This window comes from Anomalospiza imberbis, chromosome 7 (genome assembly GCF_031753505.1).
Source record: "Anomalospiza imberbis isolate Cuckoo-Finch-1a 21T00152 chromosome 7, ASM3175350v1, whole genome shotgun sequence".
NCBI lineage: Eukaryota > Metazoa > Chordata > Aves > Passeriformes > Viduidae > Anomalospiza > Anomalospiza imberbis.
In genome coordinates this window covers 6,732,501-6,752,955 of record NC_089687.1, presented here as the reverse complement: position 1 = coordinate 6,752,955, position 20,455 = coordinate 6,732,501, and the positions used below count along the sequence as shown (strand labels likewise).

Genomic DNA, 20,455 nt, shown 5'->3' with positions numbered 1-20,455 from the left:
TCTTCTCATTTCATTAACAAAGCTAATGTAAAATTCTAATTGCAGCCAGATGAGAACATTCTTAATAATCCTCCACCAATTACTGCAGGAAAGAATCTAAGTTGAACACCCAAACTCCATGAGCTTTACACAGTGATTTAAACAATGAGGCAAAACACTGTACCTTGATTGTTACAAACACACAAATATGAAGTCCAAGATCAGCTAATTACATGAGAAGTTTTTGAGGTTAAATTTCCTCTGCACATGCAGGATCTTAAAGAAGATACACATTTGGGAAGATCAGGCAAGTAATTCATGCCTGTGCTGCACTATACATCTGTATATTTCATCAGTATTCTGGGGAGCCTAGTTCTAAGATTACAACTACATGTGTAAAATTGGCACTGCAGTTGTAAAATAACTCACTGTGATGTAACTTCAGGTGACCAAAACACTGCAGACTGGCAGTGGCATGTACTGAACATGAGCAGAACTCTCATTCTCTGTACTGAAACATGCTCTGTACCGAACATGAGCAGAACTCTCTGGTGCATGGTGATCAGAACTTTAAATACCTTTTTGCACACTTTGGACCCTGAATCCATAACCTCAAACCACGGCTGGAACACTCCATCACTGACATGCTGGAGCTGCTCATCTGCAATGACACAATTCATCATAATAATTCATCATTTTCTTGTGCATTTCTCAAGTGTCCACAAGCTGATACTGCCAGCAGACAGGAATCTTCTAGGAACTAGCTGCACATTCCAAATCTTTACTTCTTTCCTCCCTTTCTACGCCCTCCAAGTAGGCAGTTCTGTGATTTGCTTGCATTAAACAAGGAATCCTTGCTTCTAACATTTTTCATCTTTTTTTTTCACTTTATTACGCATAAAGGTATCCAGACCGAGATTGGCTATTTGAACCATCGTATGAAACAGACAGGCAGTTAAAGGGTGCTCAGGCAGTGGGACAGGTATTGCAGGGCAGTGCTGGAGGCAGCATCCCCGGAGCTGTTCAAGGGCAGCAGGCGATGGGCTTCCTGCTTCAGAGGGCTCCCAGTGGCGGTGCTGGGCTGGATGCCGCAGCGGTCCCTCGCAGGCCCCACAGCTCCACGCCGCCGCGGCCCCGTCCCCCCGCGGCCCCGTCCCCTCACGGCCCTCACCCCGCGGCCCCGTCCCCCCGCGGCCCCGTCCCCTCACCGCCCTCACCCCGCGGCCCCGTCCCCTCACGGCCCTGTCCCCTCACGGCCCTCACCCCGCGGCCCCGTCCCCCCACGGCCCCGTCCCCTCACGGCCCTGTCCCCTCACGGCCCTCACCCCGCGGCCCCGTCCCCTCACCGCCCTCACCCCGCGGCCGCCATGGCCGCTCCCGCAGCCCACGTGACCCCGCCCGGCGCGCGGCCGCCCCGCCGCGAGACTCCATGGCGGAGCGCGCGCGCGGGCCCGGGAGCTCTCGCGAGAGCCGCGATGGAGGCGGCGGGAGGAGGCGCCGGAGGAGGAGGAGGAGGAGGAGGAGGTGTCATGGCGGCGGCGGGCGCGGGCTCCGCGGGGTCCGCAGCGCGGGGCGGCGGCGGCTCCTCGGCCGCGTCGCGCTGGTTCTTCAGCCGCGAGCAGCTGGAGAACACGCCCTCGCGGCGCTGCGGCGTGGAGGCCGACAAGGAGCTCTCGTACCGGCAGCAGGCGGCCAACCTCATCCAAGACATGGGCCAGCGCCTCAACGTGTATCCGAGCGGGGCCGGGCGGGACGGGCGTGAGGGCGGCGGGGGCCGCGTGTGGAGGGGCGGCGGGAGACCTTTTTCCTCGTGCGGGTGCTCTCCCCGGGAGCGTTCCCGCTGCTCCCAGCCCCGGCCGGGATGGAGCCGTGGCCTGGAGGCACAGAATGGGAGGAGGAGCCTGGCGAAGCCCCCGCGCCGCGCTCTTTGTCGGCGCGGAGGGACTCGGCTCCCACCTGCCCTCAGCCGCGCCTGCGGCCGCAGCTGCTTGTTGGGGCTTTTCTAAAGTAAATCCGAGTTGCCGTTTTCCCCGAAACGGGCAACTCTTCCCTCGCCGTTCTTTAATGTGATTTTTAAAAAGGGGGGAAAAAAAATCGATCAGAGCAAGGCCAAACCCTCGAATCGCTTACTGAAATAGTTGAACTGGAACAAAACAAAAGCACTTGGGAGAGTGTTTCAGTGTATGTCGTCCACTGAGGAGTTTTCATTCCGTGGGTGACTGTGGGGAGCCTGGCGTGGGAATCTCCACATGGTCTGCGAAACAGATGGGAACGATACGTGATAATATCAGATAAGGATGTGTTAGTATCAGTTAGTTCTGAAGTGTCACATCCCTAATCCATCTTGGGCTGAAGACAATATGTTGAGAGCAGTGATTGATATGGAAAGCGCATCGCTTTCAGTTCTCGTAGACAATTTTCTTAATATGTAGTGTTTCCTTCATTTAATCTTCCAGATCTCAGCTTACCATAAATACTGCAATTGTTTACATGCACAGGTTTTATATGCATCATTCCTTCACAAAATTTAATCGAAATGTAAGTATGATTTTATGTTTGGTAATAGCATGCCCATAATTTTGGCAGTTCTGACTGAGAAGTGTTACACGCAGGAGAGTGAAGTGTGATTTGTTTTTAGGAATTCTGGCTTCTTATCAATGGTTTAAAAGCAGTAATGTGTTTTAGCAGATACTTGTTTTCAACTTTGGATTACTTAAACTAGTAACAGTTAGATTTTATCATCTATCGAAATAAAAAAAAAATAAATAGGCACCATCAGCAAGCACATTTCAGATGTGTGAAGAATACATTTAGATATTTCATTTGTGGCTGGTGTTTATGTGCTGAAGTTTGAAAGGCTGATGTGTAGGAATGCACACTTTTCTTGGTGAAGTCAGTGGAAGTTCTGGCATGGTGTGTCTGACAATGATGATGTGGTTATGTGTGTATCCATATGGATTACGTAGCTGTTCCTGAAGCAGTGTAAGTTATTTTAGCTAGTCTAATCTTAAGTGATGTGATAAGTCATATTAGATAAGAAAAATTTTTACATCTGTTAAGGTAAATCTTATTTTGCCTAATAACCTGGACATGTTGACTCTGAACATAGAACGTCTTCTTAAGAACAGAATTTTTCAGTAAAAATTCAACTAACTGTTATTGAGGAACATTGTAACTGGTATGGAACTGGAGACAGCAACTTGGGAATGTGAGCCTTGGTTTTGTTTGGTTTTTTTTTTTAATGTCCAATGCTGGATGCAGTAGGTGGGAAAGTAATAATAATAATAGTATAATAGTCTAGGTGTTCTTGGGGTTTGTTTGTTTTAAGGAAGACCAGTTAATAGTGATGGTGGTTTGTCATTAAATGTTAAGGCTGAGTTTTCTTAGATCTTTCAATGACAAAACAGACTGAGACTGACAGATGTTAGGTCTAGGTCAGAGCAGACCTTTACCTACCAAGGGGTAGACTCTTGCAAACCTTGCCCCCAGGTCTGCACTTGGGGCAGGTACACAGTGGGGTACAAGGAGAGCCAACTCTTCTTCCTGTCATGAATTTGTTCATTATTGGCTGAGCTAATGGGCATCTTGTTTGGTGCCTGTTTAGCTGGAAATACATATTCGTTTGTCCGTACATTTCAAAATTGTATATAATTATTTTTCATGCAAAATCTAAGCTAAACTCAAATTTCCAGCAGCTTGTTACCAGAACTGCAGTACTCATCCATACAAGTTCCTCTTTCTCCCCTCCTGCTGCTGTTCTGCCCACTTAGCAGTAACCTGGAGCAGGTGAGGCATCCAAGGTTTTCTGGGACTGTTGGATGGCTTGTGGGCTGGATAAACTAGAGCTGCTTGGAGTGGAGAGATGGCTCAGTGCGGAGCTGCTGTTTATATATAGAGTCATATACCTGTTTTATCACCTGCTGGAGCACTGTTTGTACTGTCTGCTGGCAGTCTGGGCTAGATTTAGGCAGCAAGAAGCTTTGGCTGCTGTGTTTGGGTTTTCACTGGATGCTGGTAAATGACAGTCATTTGGAACTGGCAGTGCAGTAGTGTTTGAATGTGTAGTGCTCTTTATATGAAAACCATGGCTTAAGTTAAATTATGAATCTTAAAATTCACAAGTAAGCTATGTAAGGGCAGAATGCCATGGAAACTACAGCTATTACAGGGGAGGGAAGTGTACTGTTTAATTCTCAGGTAATAATGTTCAAAGTTAAAGGCAAGTGAACTGCAGGTTGTACCCCAGTAGTACTGATTCTTGATGAACTCCTTTTTGTAATTCTTAATGAGCATAAGGCCAGAGAGTGGTTTTGTGTATGTGCTGATGGGCAAGAGCATTTTCTTTTTACAATTCTGTAGGATAAAGAGGGTCTCAGTGAATGGAGTCACTTTTAAAATATTCCCACACCATCCATTAGGTCCTCTGTAGAAAAAGGAAAAGCCGAGAACTCTAATAAATACTTAATATCAAATCTCCAGAGTACTTGGCAAGCTAAAAATTGTAACAGTATTCATCTCTGCAAGAAGAAAGTAACCCTTGGAAAGGAATAGTAAGGTACTGGCAGTCTCAAAGGAAAGACTTAGGTAATCTATCCTACAGCATATGCAGTGTATCTCTAATATCTCTTTGTTGTGTGCACGTGGTGCTGTTTATCCATGGCAGGAAGGAATGTGAATGCTGGGGCTAGAAAATTAGATGGCCATTAGTCAGAATGCCTTATGATCTTCAGCTGAAAAAATGTGGCCTGTGTTGTCTTGTTTTATTGGTAGATGAGTGTTTTTAGTCTGGTAATAAGCATTTGCACATTTATCATCATGTATGACTGCCAGGTTATACAAATACACATGTATGTGACGTGCACTTAATTGTTAACAACAGGGCTTCTAATGGAAGCTCCGTTGCTGAATAGTTGTTGCTTAATTTTATGGGTTTTTTTCTTCGCTGTAAGTTACTGCTAAACAATTTTACAGGTTTTCAGGAGTTTGAGTCATCTGTGAACAGGGAACAGAATTCCCAACAGTGTCTTCAATGTAGAGCCACAGGGGTGGCATGTACCAGTTAATGTAGTCTTGGTTCATTGGGATTGTAGTACACGTACTGCTTTTTGGCCAAATTACCCCTTTTTTTTGTGAAGTTACTGTGAGCTAGCACGGCTCTGGATTACTGAGTACATGCATTTAGGTGCAAAGAAGAAAGTATTGAGGTCTGGAGGTTGCAGTCAAGGCAGGCAAAGTCCTTGCAAGGTTGCTGTGCCCCAGTGAGGATCGAATCTTGCTTTACCAATTCTGGGAAGCAGAATTGGATGCCCTACTACTAATTTCCCTAGCTGTGCAAATGACAGGAGCTACTGTGGATTTCCTCAGCACAAATTATTCTTTCTGCATTGCTGACCAGGCCATAGGAACTTTGGGTTGCTAAGTATAAAGTTAGTCTGTGCTAATATTGGGATGGGGAGGGAGCTTGCTGCCTTTTTATAGGCGGTACTAGCCTCACTATTATACTTTAAAATATCTTCAAAATTAAAATTCTTCTGCAAATACTGTTTCTATAGTACTTGTGTGTTACATTGTTATATAGCAGATAGTTCTTTTGGATGCTTATTCTTCAATACACTCTGATTTGAAGAACAGAAAGGGGGGAAATCCTTCATATGCTGGCAATGAGAGGTAAGGCATCCAAATGGGAGCTGTAGTTTTTAAAAATAATCCTTAGAAATGCCATGTGGAATATCAAACAACCAGTTGAGAATAGTTTTGATGATGTCAAGGGGTTTTTGTGACATGCAGTGGAGCTTAGTGAAGAGTTTAAAGAAGGCTGCATGAGGAATTGTTTTCCTTCAAGTGCAAGGTAGGTGAGTTGTGTGGAGGGTGTTTTGTTTCCTTCTGCATTCCCTTCCTTGTGCCTTGTCCAAATCACAGTATTAAACAGTTGACTTTGCAGTTTTGCAAAGTTCTTGAAACTTTCATAATACGCTTCAAGCTCTAATTGAGCTAGAAGCTGTTTTGGGTACTTCAGTTCTGGTTTTAATAGTGCAGTTTAACATATTTGCTGCTTTTATGCAATGTAAGTTCCTGGTTATTATAAAAAAATTCCTCACAGCTCTTTGTGTTCAAACTTGAAAACCCTCTCATAAACTGTAAGCATTTCATGTCTTAGGCTAAACTGTATCAGTCTAAAACCATACTAATACTGGCATTGGAAGGGAGAGGGAGATCTCAGAAAACTACATGCATGTTGCTAATGTGTTCTGAGATTTTTCTGAGTGCCTTTGTCATAACACTGTCTTTTCCTTTTTAAGTGAAAAAGAGCTTGTACCACAGTTGCCAATGAAACTTGCTGTGTAATGCTTTTGGATTGTGTTAACAAGGCTCTTATGTTTTGGGGATTTTTCCTGTTTCTGTGGGACTTGGCTAGTAATAAAGGGGGATTTAATGTCATATATCACATGTGTTCTGAAGATGTCTCAAAAACTGTTTGGGGTGCATAGTATATAATTACTTTAAATTATTTTGATATCAAATTAAGATATATATAGGAAATATACTATTGCTTTGTCAAGTACGTTTCTTTAATTTTGCTTTTTTTTGTTCTACTTTGCTTGAGTTTTTTGCCATTTTTGGTAATTGGAAATGAATGAAAGCATTTGAGTAACTTTGCCAGTTATACACTTAGCAGGGTGTGTTCACTGAAGACTACATTTGTGCCAAGTCTGGAATTTTACTAGGATGTCTCTTTTTCTGAATCAATACCAAGGGAGCTAAAAATAATGGCCTACTCTAAACTGGGAGTGAGAACCCTTGTCCTAGATAGGCTAAAGACCTGAAATTCTTTGGCCAGAAGCCAACACTTCTTTTTGAAAGAAATAGTTAATTGGGCTGTACACAGATTTCTGATGAACCAGAATTATATGACAGTTAATCAGCTTGACTTAATCAGCCTCCAGAGCTGTGTTTTGTGTAAGGTCTTGGAGATCAGGAATTGTGCGGAGAACTTCTTAGTCAGATCTGATCTGCTTCAGTAAATCAGAAGAGATCCTGAAGTCAGCCTGATGGTGCTTTTTGGAAAGAAGTAGAACTTTGGTGCAGTCAGCCTCAGAGTAACAGTGAGTGAGATTTAATTGTGTGGCCACTGGTGACTTGGTTCACCTAATGCCTCTGTGAAATGGAAATGTTTTCAGCCATGGCAGTTGTTGAAAATTGAGTTCTGTAAAATACCTTTATATGACATGTGTTTTATGCCTGTGTGTCCTGCCTGACATCTTCTGCTTTTTCTGCCACTTCAGAGCTGTTGATACTCTCACTTTCTGAACGCCAGAAAGTGTTTGCATTGTATTTACTGTTTAAAAGTTTTATCTCCCAGTGTGAGACACATTTCAAGTAATATGTCCTTGGCAAAGGAAATCCCTTCCAGAATTTCAAATCATTACTTCAAGCAATGGGATAGGAACTTCTGCAAAATCATCAGAAGTATTAAATGACACTGCTAATGTGGCCTTGTTCAGCAACACTTCGCCTTGGGTTTTTATTTCATTTGTTCATCAGGCTTAGGTTACAAGATTCTTAAAAAGAAAACAGGGGTTCTTGACTCCCTTGTAAAAGAATTTGCTCCCTGTGACTTCTTTTGGGTGGTTGGTTTTTATAGACTGAGATTTTTGCTAGATTTCTCATGGCACACTTCTACTTATCAAAGGGTATTGCCTTACCAGGGTGTCAATTTTCTAGTCTGCCACCTTTAAAGTTTTACCTAAGATCCAAGCAGACCTTCCAAAGTGATTTAAGGATGCAGAAAAGTACTCTCAGTACATTTGAAAGCTTCTGAAATTTAATCCCTTAAATGTTTAATTAGTTTGTTGCAGTTTTGCATATATTGTAAATTTTTATACCAAATGTTTCATTTTGGCATAAAAAAAGGCTGCTTACTGGCAAAAAAAGCAAGTCTGACTTTAGGGGGCTATGTCTCCTATTTAGCCTAGCTCTATTTGGGCATTGAATGACAAATCCAATACTTGCACTACTTGCACCATGCATTAATTAAATACTCAGCAAGCGGCTATTTCAGTCTCTGAATAAATGCTTTATACTGGCTTCATTTTAACCATTTTAATCAGCTCATGTCTAGATGATTTCTAGTACCACTTTAATTCCTGATTAACATGGGCACCTTTTGCATGCAAAGAGAACCTAATTCATCAGTGATTTGTGGTTTGCTGTGTTCTGTCTGCACACATCAGTCACTCTAGCTGACAACAGGCGCCAAAATTCTACTTCACAGCTAACTCTTAGGTGATACTGAACTGCCACCTTATGACACCTAGAGTTGGATATAAATTTTCATCTTCAAATGTGATGTGTAGTCTTTACTAACATTTGATAGAACTGGTGTTTTACAAATCCTTGTGCTGTGTTCTCCAGTTACTTCTGGGCATATAGTAAAGTTTCTAAGAATATATGTGTATATAGAAAGTTTCTTTTACTTGTAGAGCCTATGTTTATATAACAAGCTGTTTTTATTAAAGTTCTCTGCAAAGTTTCTCACTCTTTGGGAGAATTAAATGCTACCAGAACTTGTGATCAGCTGTTCTACTGAAAAGATGGTGTAGTCACTCGCTCTGTGCAAGAAATTGGATGAACTTTCTCATGAAGTATATTTAACTTGAAACAGCCTGTTCTACTGTGACTAAGTCTTCTGGGCCAAAATATTTTATGTTGAACTAGAATTAGTTTGACCTCAGACATTTTACTCACAAATGTAATTTAACATTTTGCTACTCCTTCCCTGTGCTGCTGAGAGGATTGCATCAGTTACAAAATAAAACATGACTAGTTATAATTTTGTTACCTTGCATGACTTCAAAACTGAAAAAAGCCACAAATCCAACTTCTTAAACCTTTTCTATGCTAATTTAGACTCCATAAAAATTCAAGTCCTGCTTGTAAAAAGTTAAAAAATACACATGTTTTTCTTCCTCAGATAATGTCTCCCACGGCATTGTTTTTGGCAGCAAAAGTGGAGGAACAGCCACGGAAACTTGAACATGTTATTAAAGTAGCAAATGCCTGTCTTCATCCTCAAGAGCCACAGCTGGATACAAAGAGTGATGTAGGTGGAAGTTATGGTTTCAAAGATGCATGGTTTGAAAGATGACTTTTCATCTAATGATTTGGTACATTGTCTTTACTGGAATATTGCTCTCTGCAGCCTAGGAAGAAAAGCCTTTGCTTTTATACCGTCTTTCTGTTACTTAGTGCAGTTTCCTAAAGACTGACTTATTTGTTATGAAACTTGAAGAGATTGCTCCATCTTGGAATTCTTACAGCACCCACCTGACCTCCCAAAAATGCTTTGCAGGAATAGATTTTCTGAAATCCAGATTAAATTAATCTTCTTGTGAAAGGCAGGCAGGTGGAACTGAATTTTTAGCTGTGTACTGGTGGAGGAAAGCAAGGGCAGCGTGAAGTGTTGTGACTTGTCAGTGCTCACTGGTGTGGGCACTGGTGCTGTATCTTGTGTTGCCAGTGCTGTACCAGAGAGGCAGTGTGTGAGTGAAGTTCTGAGGCAATCGATTGCTGTGTCTTCACCTGTCTGCTTGTTTGTTTCAGGCATACCTTCAACAAGCCCAAGAGCTGGTTATACTTGAAACAATAATGCTTCAAACTTTAGGTATGTCTTTCTAAATACCTCCTGTGCAGCCAGCTTGCCATGAAGAGCTAGTGGGACCCAAATAACTGGATTTTTGATGTGCTGTTGGTACACTAGGATTTAGCTGTTTTCCTGCGTAACTTCTGAATTTAGTTTTGTGTTAGCAGTTCTTCTGTGTTCACTGTGGAGAAGAAAGGTGTGTCTGTACTTGTGAAAGAGATGTTTCTGACAGTTTGAGTTAGAAATGCGTAGGCTTCCAAATAGATTTTACTCCAAGTAGTAATTACATGGGCATTTCTTCCCGTAAGGTAACATGGTGTGGTAGGCTGACTGTGTGTGTCCTGAAGCAGTTGGAAAGAGCTTTGTACCCAGTGCTCTTCCCCATTCTGCCTTTCCACAGAAGAACATTATGTAATGGAGTGACTCTGAACAAACACAAGTTGTAGTGTAACCATTTAATGGATTCAGATGAGTCCAAAATTTGAAGTGGAATGTTGTGTCAAGACACTCTTCTGACTAAAATACCATAGAGACAATTACAGCCAGAGGCATGAGGACACTGACTTGCTCAGATATTCTCAAATACCACTTGGGGTATTGTTAAAAAAAGCAGCTCACAGTAGTGACCTAGTTCATGAAACAGTGTCATAAACCTAGAAGGGTTTCTTTATCACTGATCTACAGATTGACTTCATTTCTAATTTCATATATGCAACATGTTTAAGTGCTAGAAATCAATTAATGAAAGTATACATGCACACAAATATTTCATTGTGTTTGCAGTACAGTTTTTACTGACTTATTAACTTATTAGAAATTGTTCAGATATATTCAGCTTTACAAAGATAGTAATTTCCCAGGTTATGTGTGTACAGGATTTAAGATTACTGGAGGACTATTTTAGTAATAGATTACAAAGTGGCTTTACCATCTGCCATTCAAAAGTGTGGAAAGGTAAAGAATAAAAGGCACTTAAATAGTGTTACTTATTCTGCAGTGCAAAAGTTTAGCAAATTTTTTAGATCTGTGGGGCAACATAAGGGGTTTGCTTTTTATTTTACAGATGCAAATGTATAATTCTAAAATGTGTTTGTAACTCCTCAGGTTTTGAGATTACCATTGAACATCCACACACAGATGTTGTGAAATGTACACAGTTAGTGAGAGGTCAGTGACTTTTAACCACTTCTGTAAGTCCTCTTTTACCTTTCTAGTGAAATTTGAAAGTAATGTTATTTGTCTAATATGATTTTTCTCCAACTATGTTTTCCAAAGAGTATGTTTAAAATTAATTATTAAAAGTTTGATATTTACCTTTAGAGAGTCATAAAGAGTCCAGTCCTTTGTCCTTCTTTTTTTTTTTTTTGTTGTTTTCTTACTAGCTTTGATTTTAATCGTACTTTTCCATGTGTTCTGGAATGACAGAAGCAGTCAGCAGTTGCAAACTGATTGGCCACATCCATAGTATTGTTCTGAGCTGATGATTTTCACTCTGAAATAGTTTTGCCCATTGATGGCTAATGCCAGCTTTTGTCTTAGCAAATCTTTTCAGGTAATGGACTGAGGGATAAAGAGAGTTCATAGCAAGTGTGCTGTCACATGCAAATAGGTGTGACTCATTGTTTTTCTGGAGCAGTGTGTCCTTACTTGTTTTGGATGGTAGCACAAAACCCCAAACCTTTGGTTAAACATATCCTGTAACTTGTCTGCAGCTCGTTAATGTGACTGGCTAGAAACCTGTTTTGTTCTCTATATTTTTGTGGCATTTTGGCACATCTTCTTTAATTCTTGAACTGGTTTCTTTTGGATCTTCAAAAAAAGATTGAAACACCCTCTTATAAGATGAAGGATGAAAAAAAAAGCAGTTGTAAAAGCATCTAAAATAAGCTTTTCACTTTATTTATGTTTCTTAAGTAAAAAGTGTCTTGAAATTATTAGACCATGGTTGTTAGTCTCTAGTCATTAGCTGGCTTTGCAGTGAAAAAATGCATAAGTGCCTCTAAGTTTTTGGTGTTTTTTCTTCTCCCTTTATAAAATATATAAAATTTAGGTACAGCCTGACCCTGTAAACTAGATTTGGTTTGTAGTGACTCTGGAATTAATGGTGTTCCTTTAAGGAAGAGTGTCTCTTATTTGCTGTAGCTTCCTGGTGTAGTGTCTGCAGACACTGAGTAGGGCTGGTGCTGTAACTTACTTGCATATAAAGTGGTTTATTGCTCTCCTTGCTGTAAGGTAATGATTCTCTGCTTTCTGCCCAGATTTGGTTGTGACTTGGCGCGTGAGTCCAGTTGCACCTGAAGTCTCAGTAGTCTGCACCAGCTGCTCTGTAGGGTTTTGCTTTGGCTTTCCTTAGCTGTTGGTCACTGTAAATGTGAGCACATTTTGCTCTCGTGGGGAGCCCCTGTGCTTCTGTTTGGTGTCTGGGGCTGTGGGGAGGGGTGGGGAAATGTTGTATTGCCTCAGGATTTCCACATCAGTGTGTGTCACTCAAGCCTACAGGCACACTGCTACACAAACTGGATTTCCTTTCATCAAGGGTAGATACCACTCTAAGGCAGTTCAGCTTTTCCCTTTGTGTTTTGTAAGCTAATTTTTTGTACTGACAAAATTCATACTTTGAAGATACTGTGATTTTTTTTTTAATTTGACATATTTAATGTCAGCAGACTTGAAAAAATACTTAAAAGTCTAAAGTGATATCAAGTCTTGAAATCTGCAGACTTCAGTGAGGGCTGAAAGTCCATGTAGCTCAAGGACTGGTGCACAGTGAATGTAATGTCTCTGATGTTTAAAAATCTGCTGACTGAAGGAGGTGTGCTCATTAGTGTGTGTGTGTATGGAATCCTTGGGAGCATGTGTCCCTAGGAGTGCTGTAGACTGTGAACACAAGATTTGAGTATCTCATATTAAAATAAGAAAAAGGAAACTAATTAATTCATTTGAAACATCAGGCATTAAATTTGAAGTCATGCATGCAAGTCAAGCAAGGACAGAATAATTGGAACATTGGTTTGATGTGTTGAGAGGACAGAGACATGGGCCCATGGGCACAGTGATTATCTTCAAAGGCACAGTGGTAGGAGTTTAGTTTTCTGTCCCTGAACATTTATTTATTGGACAGTGTGGGTTTTCAGTGTCAGTAGATGCAACACTCAGATATCTGAGTCCTGAAGCTTTTAAAATATACCTAAGATTTGTCAGTGTTTAACATTTAGTGCTAATGGGATTGACTGAGAAGTTAAAGAAATCCAAGGTGACTTCACCCAGTTCTGGTAACCTCATCTTGGACAAAAAGCACCATTTCAGAGGGCAGAGATACCTTTTTTGAATAAAGATGATTAACTTATCCAAGCTTGTTGTAACTAAAACTTTCAACTGCATGTTTGGAGAGAGGAGGAAGGGAGGGATGTAATGTCTGACTGAGTATCAAAAGAGAGGCAGCAAAGTTAGCTGAGGTCTGTGAGTGTGCTTTTGGGTTTGTGCACTGCTTTGTCAGGTGGTGGGAAAGGGCCCTTGGGCTGACTAAACTGCAGTGCCTCAGAGGATGCCTGATTCTCTCCATCACTTTTTGCTGTCTTGCACCCAGGGTAATTTGTTTTATGCAGTCACTGTTACCTGTTATTAAGCTGTAAGCTATCCCCTTTAAAAACAAAATGAAAAAATAAAAACCCAGGTTGTGTTGATGATGCTCAAAAAATTCATCCAAGTCCTTTGTCAGAAGACTCTCTAGTCTGGCAGTGGCACACCAGAATCAATTGCTGGAAGCTGAAGATGAACTAGTAAGTGGGAGTTGGTGCAAATCAATATAATTGCTTCAACATACAACTAAAGAAAAAATGAATTCTTCTCTAAGATTGAAAGCCGTTTTGAAGGTTTTATTAGACAACAGAGACCGTTGCAGAGAAGGGGTGACTGGATGGATAGAAAATTATTCATGATGTTCGGGCATAAAATACCTAGTTACTCCTTCTGGTGTTCAGAGAGTCATGGGTTAATGAAATTGTTCCATCTTTGCAGTTTGGTCAGTATAGCAGACAAGGAAAATGGTGTGGGCTTAGTATTCTTTCTGCACCATTCTTCCTCAGTGTCAAGAGACTGAGAAGAGGAGACATGACCATCATTCCTTAGGATCCCACAGGTCCAAGGAATCTGAAGGCAGTGGATATGGGAGGGCCTGTCAGCAAGCTTCAGTGCCCATTCCAAGAATGCTCCAGTAGTGAAGAGAAGAAAGGAAAAAAGAAAAGGGGAAAAACAACCCCACCAAAACTGTTCTGGTTTTGGCCCTTGCTGCCTTCAACACTAGCTGAATGATCAGCAGTGAAACTGCCCTGGTGCCAAGGTTGTGGCATGGTCCTCTTACACTCTGGTGCAAAATCAGTCTGTTCTCAGCCTGCTTCTGGTGAAACTTGGAATCCATATCCTCATCTCCATCTTGGGAAGTCTTCAGTCACTCCTTTCTCTGTGCTGGAACACAACCTTTTGGAACTGAAGATGAGATCTCAAGGATTTCTAGGATTATTCTCGCTATTCTGCAGGTTATCAGGTATCTTGAACACCCATGATCCTTACTAATCTTTTGTGAAAATTGCACTGTCAAATCCTTCAAATATCCCATAGTATCTGTGTGCAGATGCCATTGCTTAAATCAGGCTGAGTAAGACAAAGTCAGCAGAAGAGGAGGTGAAAATGCATCAGCTTTTTCAGAGGGTATTCTCATGAGGAAAATTTGAAACTTAGTGGTGTGGAAAGATGTGAAACACCAGCTGCACTCCAGCACTTGCTACAGGCGGCCTTCCCATTCTGAACTTTGACTTCAGGTTTTTATGGACCTTTTCCCAAGCTTTAAATACTTTCAAGAAAGTAAAGCCACCAGGACTGCTCAGACCCAATGCCTACACCATGGCCTCCTCCAGCCCTTTTCAGATACAACCCTCCAGCATCCCTCTGTTCAGAGCCTGGGGCTTTTTGCTTTTGCCAGAAGGACTTCAGCAAGCTTCTCTTTTCTGATACTGACTGGCTAATCTGCAATCTCCTCTTTCGGGGAATGCTCACACATTGTCAGGGTCCAGGCATAGCCAGTCACCAGCTCCTAATGGGGACTTGGCAGTCACATTTTCATGAGCATCCCAAGATCCAAGATAAGCTGTGTTGAAGAAAAGACTCAGATATCTTGGAATTGCAAGCGGTGAATTGCGTGGCTATGCCCAATAAAAAGCATTTTGGTTTCCAGTTGGCAGTTCCTTGGAGACAGCCTCTCAGAAGGTGTGTCAGACAGCAAGTCCTGTTTCAAAATATTGATGACTATTTCACTGATCCCTGTCTTATGGCTGCTTCTGCAGCAGTGAGACAGGATGGATGTTTTAATTCACTCCTGAATGCTAAAATCTAAAACTGGTCATTCATGGCTGGTGTTGTAGCCATCGGTCCCGCAGCTTGTGAGTTATAAGAGCAGCTCTGCTGGCTTGTTTTAGCCCCTGCTTCAAGATGATTTAAATTTTGGAGATGCACTTTCCACTGCTACAATGGAAATAAACCACCAAAATAAAGGAACCAAAATTCATTAGATTTAATTTCATTGATGGACTCTGCTAAACCAAAGCTGCCCTACATAGAAGAGTTTGGGACGGATATTTTCAGTTGTGCCCTGTGTTATCAAAGGCTTTAGTTGTGACCTGAAGTTTCTGGCTGGTTTTGGCAGTGATTGTTATTTAGCTGTGAATAAATTGAAACAGAATCATACTACTTTTAGTATAGGTAAGGTATTTAGCACAGTAATTTTTGATTGAGGCTAAAGTGTGTGTTTCAAGATGTGATTCTTTTCTTCCAGGTATGTGTTTTGATTTACTCATCTTTCAAGCTGATGTTAAATAGAAGTTTTCTGGCATCTGCTTTTCTTCCTTGTTCAGAAGGGACATTTCAGTGAGAGTAGAGATGCTTCTTGGTCTAGCTCCCTTAATTCCAACGTGTAACTTTACGGACTATATAAATCATGGAAGATCCTTTAGGCATTGCACTGATGAAAAATGAAGAGCAAGACATCAATTTCAGTCTTCCTCAACCATTGTGTATTTTTATTTGTTATGACAGTCTCATTTCACTTTTTTTTTTTTTTTTTTTTTGGTGATTCCACCTTACTTTTCTTTTAGATGGGAGGAAGAGGTTGAACTCCTTGGTTTTCTGGCAGGCAATTACCATTACAGTGTGCAAACTAAATATTATAGCATAACACATTGACAGTTCACCTTCTGATTATTATGGATTAGTAGAATTTGTGAATTTGTGTGTAGGAACAGATCCTGTTACCTTGCAACTTCCACATTCTTCTTAGATCATGGCACTTCTTGCTGTGTAGCATAAAGACAAATCTGAATTTTATTCCTTGGCAATTATTAGAAGTTGAGTTAAATCACATTTTAATATGCTTTTAAAAAACTAAATTTAAAAGCCACTGTAGTATTTCTCAAACTTTCTAGAAATATTATTAAAGTTTACCAGTATTCCCTTTGACATAAAATTCAACACTACGCTTTCTGCAGGTAGCACTGATTTCAAGTGATAGTGTCAAAGTAAGAATTCAATGAAGGCTGCATTCAATCTGCGGTTAAACCCCTTGTGCCCAGCTATTCCATTAAATGCATGTTACAGTAAGTTCTCTTACCTGAGTGAGGAGCATTGGGGTGTCACTCTAGGGGTCAGCACTCTGTGGCTGTAACAGCCCAAGTCAGTTTTTCATTTCTGGCATGTTGCAGTCCTGTGGTTTGTTTTGGTATCTCTTTTCTGACTAACTGAAATGAATTTGTCTGTTTCCTATTGAAGCCTTGCCATAGATTTAACAAATACGGAGCAAAATGTTATGACTACAGTGCTCTTAATTAGAAGGAGCAGAAAACTGAATTTTTTCCCAAGTAGTTTGGGGGCTTGCTGTGTTACGGGGCTTTGGGAGAGAGGTGTGGCCGTGTCTGGGGAGGTGGGAGGGTGTCCTGCTCCTGCTCCAGGAGCAGATGGAGCACTGTGCTGTGAATTGGCCGGGACTGAGTGCCTGCTGCACTCGCAGCTCAAAGCAGGGATCCCCTGCCGTGAGGGTGGGGAAGCAGCGCTTCCCAGAGCAGAGCGCTCCCCTGTCAGGTGTTGGAGGGGAGCTGTCCTGGGGGCTGTGCAGGGGGAGGGAGGGGCACTGAAGGGAATGACAGGTCCAGCTCCAGTACTGAGTGTGTCTCAGTCTTCTGTGTCTCAGAAGAGATTATTTTAAAGGCTAGTTAGCTAAAGCCAGATCAGTACTTCAGAAATACCCAGCAGTGATTTTTGGAAGGTAAAACTGCTTGAATTTTGGAATGAACCTAACAAATTAGTGCAGATCTTTAATCTCTCTTGTTTTTCTTTTCTTACAGCAAGCAAGGATTTGGCACAGACATCCTATTTCATGGCTACCAACAGGTTGTTATCCTGAACCTCTTTGTTGCACTGTTGTAGCACACTATAGCTTCCTTTACTGCAGGGCCCCCTGATGTGTCTTACCCTTGTTGCAGTGGGGGACTGGGCCACCTCCAGTGGTGGTACCTCCCCGCCTGCAGTGCGGTGTATTGGACAAGGGCCTGATGGCACAAAGGGCTTAAATGCACAATGAGAAGTGTAGTGGTGCTTTCTGATGACTTTTTCTCGATTGTGAGTGCATAAGTCTAAAATTGGTAGCCTGAATAGCAGCTAAAGATTACAAAGAGATAAACTTAACCTAGAAATCCGAGCATCTTGGTAAGTACAAAACTATTTTTAGTTTACACTTGTAGTTAATGGCAGTTTTCTCTTAACTTTAAGTATATTGATTCAGTCTTAAATTATAAAATTCTAGTGGGCCTAAGGTATTTTCAACTAGCTCCTTTTTCTTTTTAGATAGACTAATACTAGCCCAATGTTATTTCTTTTAGAAACAGCTCTTTAATCTTAATATATAGTTTTAAAACTTAAGTACTTAGATAAATTTAAAGTTCTAGGATTCCAAGTGGGTGTTTTGTAGACATAGCCTGTCATAGAAAATTAGAGAGCAGACTTTAGTCTTGATTACTTCAATTTGCTTCTTGCAAAACTGCTTTAACCTTTATTTAAGAGGATTACATTTTGTGTAGATACAGTTTTTAAACAGTATCTGCTGGTTATTAGAACTGTTCTTAATAAATAAATAGATCCTGGTGGTCCCTTGATGGGCAAGATTCTGTACTTAAGCAGCAACTTCTCTTGAAGTTATGCTAAAGCAGTGAAAGTGGACCAATGTGTTTGTGGTGCTGGAAGCTGAAGACAACGTCACAAATGTCACAAATCCAGGCCTGGTGAAAGCAAAGCCCACAAATAACTCACTTGGCTGCTGTGAAACTGCTGGGGAACTTTTGATTGTCTCATTCTGAGACTGCACAATTAGCTCTATGCATTATACTGCAGAATTTTAATTCACCATATTATACTGCCCTTTTTAGTACTTAAGTACAGTAGAATAATTGGTAAATTTGTTTACTGTTCATCAGGCTTTTGATAGCAAAAACAAATTAACTTTTCTGCCAGATAAATGCCCTGCCCTTTGTTTTCTTAGGGCAGTAAGGTATCTAATGAGCTTATTCAACAAAATGTTTAACTGCTGTTGATTGACAAGGTATCATTCTGTATGTTAATGGTTGATTTGTTTGGATTTTCTGTTTTACATGTTTGATTTCCTTTGGTTCCTCATTACGAAATGTGTGCAACAGCCTTCACCTTACCACATTCTGTCTTCAGTACAAGCCCACAGTGATAGCATGTGTGTGCATTCACTTGGCCTGCAAGTGGTCCAACTGGGAGATTCCAGTATCAACCGATGGAAAACACTGGTGGGAATATGTAGATCCCTCAGTTACTCTAGAACTACTAGATGGTAAGTCATGCTCCTTTCTCATTTTGAAATTCAAGGGTTTATTCATGTAAGGGTGGAGCATAGTATGTAGTGAGAACATTCAGCTGAAATTAAGTCTCACTGACTTCATGTGCTGCATCTTCAGTGAAAGAAAGGGATGGGAGTGGAGAGAACTTCAGAAGACAAACTTGGTTTGGCTGTTGGCTGGGGCGTCCACATACCTTTTGCAGGTGGAGGATAGAATCCTGCTTTTAAATGCTTTTCAAAACCAAGACAGAGATGGAAATCTGTCAGTGCAATTCATGCAGTCCTGATGGTTCCAGGTACCTCAGTGTTGTTTCAGTGACAGTGTTCGTAAGGCTGTACATAAAATTGCCATGTTAATTAAGGCAGTTCTGTGTTGACAGTTCGGTGTAGCTTGTGGGATCTCAGACTCTGGTAAGAAGCAAGCATATGCCTAGAACACCCTACACCTAGAAGTTTACTGTCTTTTAAGATAGTATTTACTGCAGTGGATTCTGAATTTAAGGGCCAGATGTGCTGCTGTAGAGGAGGTGGGAGCTTCTGGGGCTTTCAGAGCTGTGTGTTGGACTTTGTTGGTCCTGGAATGAAACGTTTGTTGCCTGGAGATCTCCAGGCTTCCGATGGCCCAGCATCGAGTCTCTGTTCCTGCTGCTTTCTCTGGTGAGCTGTTCTTAATGGCACTTTGGGGAGGGAGGGTTTGAAAGTGAGAAATTGAGTAGATGTCATGTGAAGCACAGAACCAAAGTGAGCTTCAAAGTGCAGGTTCAAACATTTCTGTCTTACTGGGCTTCTTTAAGCTGTAGCTGCGGTTCCAAACACCACCCTGCTGCCATCCCACCTGGTTGTGGGTTTGTGGCTTTGGTAAACATGCATTGTTTGAATTTGTAAAATCCCCCAGGGGAATGCTGTGAGCTCCTTGTGAACATCACTTAATTCTTCAAGCATTTATGGAGCTGGGGTGTTTAACAGACCCAGGTAGACCTAAGAGCTGAGGTAATTTTGCACTTGGGAGCAGCTTAGGTTATAACTTGCTTGTGGAATTCTGGAGAAGCCAGTTCTTCCAGACCTGTAAAAGATGTACTTTTGCATTCAAATTCTGACTGTACCCAGTTATTTTTAGTTTATGACTAGAATTAACTCTCAACTAAAAGTATTTTTATTTGCAGCTGATAAGCATGGAGATGTGTGTTTTCCTGTGGGCATACTAATTGTAAGGATTTTTGTTTTATTAACACAGCCAGCTACTCCACCTTGAACACAAATTATTTCAAAGCTTTTGTTGAAAACAGAGTCCTTCCACAGGTCTGATGGCTGTGGTTTGTACAGAGCTGATACTGGTCCTGAAGTTTGATGGAATGACTGAAACAGTACAGTAAAAAAAAAATACTTTCAAGAAAACTTAACTCCATACAGAATATATACAGGCTGAATGGCAAGTGTGCTATTTTAGAAACTGATGTTTCTATAGTTTTTGGTCCAACAAATCCAGGTTGTGCAAGAGTAAAAACAAAATACTATGGTTGAACCTGTTTTTCAGAAGGTGTGTAGTTGTCAGAAGTCTGTCCCAGTGGAATACTGTAAACTTTCTGTTCCACACTGACCTAACAATTTATTAAAATTTTTATTCAGCTCATGCACAGACTGTAGTATCTACTGCAAAAGCTGTAGAACGTTAGACTAAGTTTTATCTGTTTATAACAGAATCAGATGTAAAAATGGCTTTTCTTTTTCTTATTCAGAGCTAACTCATGAGTTTCTGCAAATACTGGAGAAAACACCTAGCAGGCTCAAGAGAATTAGAAATTGGCGGGTAAGAAACTTTCCTGTAGTGTCTAGCTAGCAGAGATGAACTTCTAGGAGAATTATGAACCAGGGGAAAAAGTTTAGTTATGCTGTACTTTCTCTTTCTTCCTGTGTCTGGGTTAGGAGGTGGCGAA

The 20,455-nt window shown here is 41.2% G+C and overlaps 1 protein-coding gene across 12 annotated transcripts in view; it reads left to right on the top strand.

Annotated features, from left to right (window-relative positions):
- The first annotated feature begins 1,339 nt into the window (after positions 1 to 1,339).
- The window catches only part of CCNT2 (cyclin T2), a 26,161-nt gene continuing 7,045 nt past the window's right edge, over positions 1,340 to 20,455 (top strand). For 2 of the 12 annotated variants that reach the window (XR_011000650.1, XM_068195195.1), the window contains exons 1-8: positions 1,373 to 1,708; positions 2,436 to 2,517; positions 8,951 to 9,079; positions 9,580 to 9,640; positions 10,724 to 10,786; positions 17,008 to 17,053; positions 18,352 to 18,515; positions 20,258 to 20,328. Coding sequence is in view for 10 of the 12 variants with exons in the window: in XM_068195195.1 (XP_068051296.1) it covers positions 1,455 to 1,708; positions 2,436 to 2,517; positions 8,951 to 9,079; positions 9,580 to 9,640; positions 10,724 to 10,786; positions 17,008 to 17,053; positions 18,352 to 18,515; positions 20,258 to 20,328 (870 nt within the window). In the remaining 2 variants the exon portion in view is untranslated. The other 10 variants (XM_068195194.1, XM_068195204.1, XM_068195196.1 and 7 more) reach the window with 10 other exon arrangements.